The sequence below is a fragment of the Stegostoma tigrinum genome, chromosome 19 (assembly GCF_030684315.1).
Source record: "Stegostoma tigrinum isolate sSteTig4 chromosome 19, sSteTig4.hap1, whole genome shotgun sequence".
Classification (NCBI taxonomy): domain Eukaryota; kingdom Metazoa; phylum Chordata; class Chondrichthyes; order Orectolobiformes; family Stegostomatidae; genus Stegostoma; species Stegostoma tigrinum.
In genome coordinates, this window is record NC_081372.1 from 7059850 (window position 1) to 7066453 (window position 6604).

Here is a 6604-nt window from a genome sequence, read left to right on the forward strand (position 1 = left end):
GAGTGATCCGAACCTGTCGGAGTGGGGATTTCTGTTCCTCAACTGCTTCCTTTAATGTGATAACAGAGCAGGGAGGTGGTGGTCCTTTCTAACTGACCTTCCATTCTCCTCATCCTCTTGCTCGCTCCTTTCAAGCTTCATCAGAAAAGGAGTAGGCCATTCAGCCCCTCCAGCCTACCTCCATATACCTACCTTTGGCCTTAATAGTTGCTTTAAAAAAAAAGACGTTTTCTATCTCTGATTTAAAACTAATGACTGATCTAAAATCTACTGCTGTCTGTGGAAGATACCTCCAAACATCTACCACCCTTTGTGAATAGCAGTGCTTCCTCACATCTGTCTGGAACGCTCCAGCTCTAATCTTGAGACTCTACTCCCAGTTCTGAAATCCCCAACCAGTGGAAATAATTTATCTTTATCGACCCTGTCCTTTCCCAGTAGCCACAATGTGGAGATGCTGGTGTCGGACTGGGGTGGAGACAGTCAGAAGTCACATGACGCCAGGTTATAGTCCAATGCGGGGACAGCGCTCCGAAAGCTTGTGATTTCAAATAAACTTGTTGGACTGTAACCTGGTGTCATGTGAGTTCTTCTGACCTTTTTCCTGATAATACCTTGAAGACTTTGGTCAGGCCGCTGGCCTTCAATTCATGGTGCGCTAACTATGAGAGACATGGGTTGCAGTTAGCTTTGGTAAATTAAACTGCTGTTAAACAACAGCCCTCATTGACAGAGTTGATGACTCCAGCTCTCTCCGACGTTCTTGGGTCTGACTAAAAGGTTACTATCCAGATCCTGGTCTTTGGCCTAACCAATCCATGTTGGCCTTTACGCCCTGTACACAGTCTCTGATCTCATCTGCCCGATGACCAACAGTCATGGAAGAAGAGGATATTTTGACAAACGGATTGGGAGGTTGAGGAGGAGCAGGGCTGGGAAGGTGCCAGCAAATAATTGAGTTGGGTGGATTTTGTTGGTAAGCACCATGGAGGGAGGAATATGCTGGGTTAGCAGTACTCTGGAGACTATAAGAGCAGGGCTCTAGTTGAGGATGGTTTACTATAACATACCGAGTGAAGTTCCCTCTTCACTGGCCAACTCACGGCTTTGCAATTACATTCATTCTCTAAGCTGTGACGCCCCCAGGTCAGTTGGATATGGGCCAAAAATGCCCCTGAAGTGACATGGGACAACGAGCCAAAAATAAGGAACAATCCCCTAAAATACAGGTCAGTCGCCTTGTTCTCACTCCCCTTTTACCCATTTCCTCCCATCTTTTTAAAAAATACATTTTGACAGTGGGTGGCTCAGTGGTTAGCCACTGCTGCGTCACAGCACCAGGGGCCCAGGTTTGATTCCACCCTCGGGCAACTGTCTGTCTGTGTGCAGTTTCCACATTCTCCCCGTGTCTGCAGGGGTTTCCTCCCACAGTCTGAAGATGCACAAGTTAGCTGGATTGGCCATGCTAATATCACCCACAGTGTTCAGGGATGTGCAGGTTAGGCCCCTTAGCTATGGAAAATGCAGGGATAGGACAAGGGGTTAGGTCTGAGTGGGATGCTCTTCAGAAGGTCTGTGTGAACTTGTTGGGCCGAACGGCCTGTTTCCACAGTGTGGGGATTCTTAGGGCACAGATGTGATTTAGAGGGAATAGGGGCCAAATGCAGGCCAAGGGGACGAGTTCAGTTCAGGAGACCATGGACCAGTTGGACAGAAAGGTCTGTTTCTGTGTTGTATGAATCTACCTACCTCCTGAAACTAATTTCTGCTTCAGTGGCAACCTGCATCCCCAACTCTGGCTGAGCCGATTGCCGGAGGCTCCATCACATGACTCCTTGTCGCCAAAATTTCCATGGCCACACTTCCACCACTGGCACCCTGGCAGAAACACCTTTGACGCATGCTAACTCCTGATTGACTAATAATCTGTCCTTATGTTCATTTCTCCCGTTGGGTGCTCACAATCATACTCCAGGAGACTATCCAGAATTGGAAACCCTACCTGAGGAACAGAGATCACAAAGCGTGGAGCTGGATGAACACAGCAGGCCAAGCAGCATCTCAGGAGCACAAAAGCTGACGTTTCGGGCCTAGACCCTTCATCAGAGAGGGAGATGGGGAGAGGGTTCTGGAATAAATAGGGAGAGAGGGGGAGACGGATCAAAGATGGATAGAGGAAAAGATAGGTGGAGAGGAGAGTATAGGTGGGGAGGGGATAGGTCAGTCCGGGGAGGAAAAACAGGTCAAGGGGGTGGGATGAGGCTAGTAAGTAGGAAGTGGAGGTGCGGCTTGAGGTGGGAGGAGGGGATAGGTGAGAGGAAGAACAGGTTAGGGAGGCAGGGACAAGCTGGGCTGGTTTTGGGATGCAGTAGGGGGAGGGGAGATTTTGAAGCTTGTGAAGTCCACATTGATACCGTTGGGCTGCAGGGTTCCCAATCGGAATATGAATTGCCACCTATGGGTGGCATCATTGTGGCACTGCAGGAGGCCCATGATGGACACGTCATCTGAGGAATGGGAGGGGGAGTTGAAATGGTTCGCGACTGGGAGGTGCAGTTGTTCATTGCAAACCGAGTGGAGGTGTTCTGCAAAGCAGTCCCCAAGCCTCCGCTTGGTTTCCCCAATGTAGAGGAAGCCACAATGGGTACAGTGGATGCAGTATACCACATTGGCAGATGTGCAGGTGAACATCTGCTTGATGTGGAAAGTCATCTTCGGGCCTGGGATGGGGGTGAGAGAGGAGGTGTGGGGGCAAGTGTAGCACTTCTTGCAGTTGCAGGGGAAGGTGCCGGGTGTGGTGGGGTTGGAGGGGAGTGTGGAGCAGACAAGGGAGTCGCTGAGAGAGTGGTCTCTCCGGAAAGCAGACAAGGGTGGGGTTGGAAACATGTCTTGGGTGGTGGGGTCGGATTGTAGACGGCAGAGCTGTCAGAGGATGATGCGTTGTATCCGGAGGTTGGTGGGATGGTATGTGAGGATGAGGGGGATTCTCTTAGGGCAGTTATTGCAGGGGTGGGGTGTGAGGAATGAGGTGTGGGAAATGCGGGAGACATGGTCAAGGGCGTTCTCGACCGCTGTTGGGTGGGGGGGGGAACGTTGTGGTCCTTGAAGAACGAGGACATCTGGGATGTGTGGGAGTGGAATGCCTCATCGTGGGAGCAGATGCGGTGGAGACGAAGGAACTGGGAATAGGGGCTGGAATTTTTGCAGGAAGATGGGTGGGAGGAGGTGTATTCTAGGTAGCTGTGGGAGTCAGTGGGCTTGAAATGGATATCGGTTTCTACATGAGGAACAGTCTTAATTTATCTCTGGGTCATAGTAACCACAGAAACACGTCTACCCCACAATCCTGGGCCAGACTCCAAATTTTACTCAAGTTGACTCTAAAACTGTCAAAGGCATCAAGATCCCAATTTCAAACATTCCAGGGCATTAATCATTACAAGCAAAAGCGAGGCAATGGCCTAGTGGCATTATCACTGGATTGTTAATCCAGATAATGTTCTGGGGACACAGGTTTGAATCCCACCACAGCGGATGGTGGAATTTGAAATCAACTAAATATGTGAAATTATGAATCTAGTGATGACCATGAATCCATTGTCAGAATAACCCATCCAGTTCACTAATACCTTTTGGGGAAGGAAACTGCCATCCTTACCTGGTCTGGCCTACAATATGGTTGGCTCTAAGCTGCCCTCGGGGCAATTAGGGATGGGCAATGCTGCCTGGTCAGCGATGCCCTCATCCCACGAACGAAATCAAAAAAAAAGCAATCCAAATTCAGCAGGTAATAGGGAAAGCAAACGGAATGGAATATATAAAAGCAGGGAGATTTTGTTGAAACTAAACAAGGCACAAGTCAGGCGACAACTGGAATACTATGCACAGTTTGGGGCCCCTGATCTGTAGAAAGATATGTTGCCACTGGAGGCAATCCGGAGAAGGTTCAGTAGGCTAATCTCAGGCATAGAAGGACTGTCTCATGAGGAGAAGTTAAATAGACTGGGCCTGTACTCAGAGTTTAGATGACTGAAGAGCGATCTGATTGAAACACAAAGGCTCTTAGGGATCTGACAGAAAAAATGTGAAGAGGATTTTCACCTTATGGGAGAGTCTAGGCTCAGAAGGCATGATCTCAGAATGAGGGGGTGCCCATTTATGACAGAGATGAGAAGGAATTTCTTCTCTCAGGAAAAAAAAAAGAGAATGAATCAATGGATTTCTTTACCACAGAGGGCTGTTAGAGACTGGGTCACTGAGTATATCCAAGGCTGAGACAGACAGATTTTTTTTAAACCTGTAAGGGAATCAAGGGTTATGGAGATAAACCAGCAAAGTGGAGTTGAGGATGATCAGATCAGCCGTGATCTCATCGAGCAGGGGAATCAGGCTGACTGGCCTACTTTTGTTCCCATGTCTAATGGCCTCATGATCTTATAGCTGAGCTACTCGGAGAGGTGTCCATCAGTCAGTTCTAGTGTTGGGGTGGGACCCCCACGATGGGTTTGAGATGGTGGGTGGGGAACTCAGATTTGGGCCTCAGTCATAGCGTCTACACAAAACCAGACTGCTTTACACAGGAGCCGCTAGTACAGTATGAATGGAACCCTAAGTATGGTTGCCTGTAGCAACAGCAACCCAGTAGGCCCAGCCATGGTGACTCGTGTAGCAACAAACAGCAAACAGCCCCATCACTCAGCAGTTCATTACCAGAAATCAGGACACCTTCAGAAACTAAAGTTGGGGACAGTTTTCCGATATTCTGACCTGGAGGGGAGGCTCCACTCTGTTGGGAAATGCTCTACTAGATGTTTGCCCTATCACTGTCAAACCTGTTACCTTTCTTCCAGAGAGAGAGAGAGAGAGAGAGAGAGCGCGAGAGCACGAGAGCAAGAGCGAGAGATTATCCTTTCCACATTGACAATTTACACTTCAATACCATTTACAAAGCCTGTCAAGTGCTTCTTAACAAGAAACATTCCTTTAAAGAAAAAAAACTGCCACATATTTTTCCTGCACAGGGGCTGTGCCCATTTGAAAGTTCCTTTCACATTTTGAAATAGATTTCTTGTCTTCAAGACACAATCATGTTTTCAGAAGTGAGGATGATGCTAGGGAGCTTTCTCTGTGGAAAAATGCAATCTTATTGTCCAGTTGTTTGAACTCCACCCCAAATATTTTGTTCCCACTCATAACTTTAAACAGCTGAACACTTCAGGTTTTGTTTTTAAAAATGCAATAATTAGCTAGCTAACAGTCAGTAGTCAGTTTTTGGACAGTTTTATTTTCTGCATGTTGAAAATACAAAGCGGTAGATCAAACCAGGGAGCTACAATGAAAAACCTCTCTCTCTCTCTCTCTCTCTCTCCACAAAAATCACCTTCTCCACAAAACCCCGCTCTCCGTTATAGGGTAACAGCAACCATTTAGAAAAAAGAATGAGAGAGAAGAGAGAGAGAATTCAGCTGGCAAAACACAGCCAACCAAGGAAGAAGTGACAAACTTTTTCTTGGGGAGAAGGGGTTTGTTGGTTAAAAAAAGACTAAAAACCACAAGATCCCAAATAATAAAAAAAATTGTATTTTTAAACCAAATTGCAAAGTGACAGATTGTTTAGACAGGAGGTGGGGATGTAATTAAGCCTTCAGAAGGAGGGGGGAGCTGGGGTTAGTAATATAGAACTGATTAAAAATACATTAAGAAAACGGACAAATGAAAAAAATGGACAGCTTTTAAAAATCCTGTGACATCTGATCATGATGAACAGAAAATCAGATGTGTGGCAGTGGAATTTCTTTTAACATTGCAGTTAATGAGCCTAAATTCATTTTCACAAAACACATACATATTTACACTGATGTCTGACAAGAGCTACTCTTTTATAAACACATTCACTGATTCCCCCCCCCCCCAAACACCCGTCTCTACACATCATTTTCTTTAAAAAAGGAATTGCAAAAAAAACAAAAGAAAAATTCTCTTTTTTTTAAAAAAAGAAAAAAATTCAAAACATCACAGACAGCAAAATTACTCACCAGAGAGACAAGAAAATTCAGGAGTTAAAAAACGGCAAAGAGAGAGGGAGAGTGAGAGATGAGATAAAGGAGAGGAACAAGCTGACTGGGGGTGGGGACAGAGGGAGAGAGAGAAATAACAAGCCAGAGAGAGAGAGAGAGAGAGACAGTGAAATTCACCAGCAACCGGCACTTCCATTTCAGCTCGGGGGAGACCTGAGCTTCACAGGGAAACACGGCGGCCTGGAGATGAAGCTCACAGAAAGCACCCAGGCTCCTCCGCTTAATGTGTACAAACTGCATTGGGCAGCCGGAGTTCTGCGAGCTAGCTGGCTATGCGGCTGGGAGAGACCTCACCACCCTCAGATCCCACTCTCCTCCCTCTGCGCTGAATGGTGTGCTCGCCTCAGAGCCATCATCCACTTCTTATTCTGAAGCTCAGAGCAGTAATTATAAAATTAAATACCTCCAGTTTCTATCGATTAAAATATTGTGTACAATACAATGTCATCATTTTAATTTGGATTCCAACAAGCTGACCCCGTTTCTATTTAATTCCAAAGGTCCAGCATAACTAGCGAATTAAATAG

General features: G+C 46.6%; 1 protein-coding gene across 5 annotated transcripts in view; it reads right to left on the reverse strand.

Moving 5' to 3' along the window:
- The window catches only part of raly (RALY heterogeneous nuclear ribonucleoprotein), a 175192-nt gene extending 168895 nt beyond the window's left edge, over positions 1-6297 (reverse strand). For 3 of the 5 annotated variants that reach the window (XM_048550070.2, XM_059652720.1, XM_059652721.1), the window contains exon 1: positions 6036-6297. Coding sequence is in view for 1 of the 5 variants with exons in the window: in XM_059652722.1 (XP_059508705.1) it covers positions 6036-6213 (178 nt within the window). In the remaining 4 variants the exon portion in view is untranslated. The remainder of the gene's footprint in view (positions 1-6035) is intronic. The other 2 variants (XM_059652722.1, XM_059652719.1) reach the window with 2 other exon arrangements.
- Between the last annotated feature and the right edge of the window lie 307 nt (positions 6298-6604).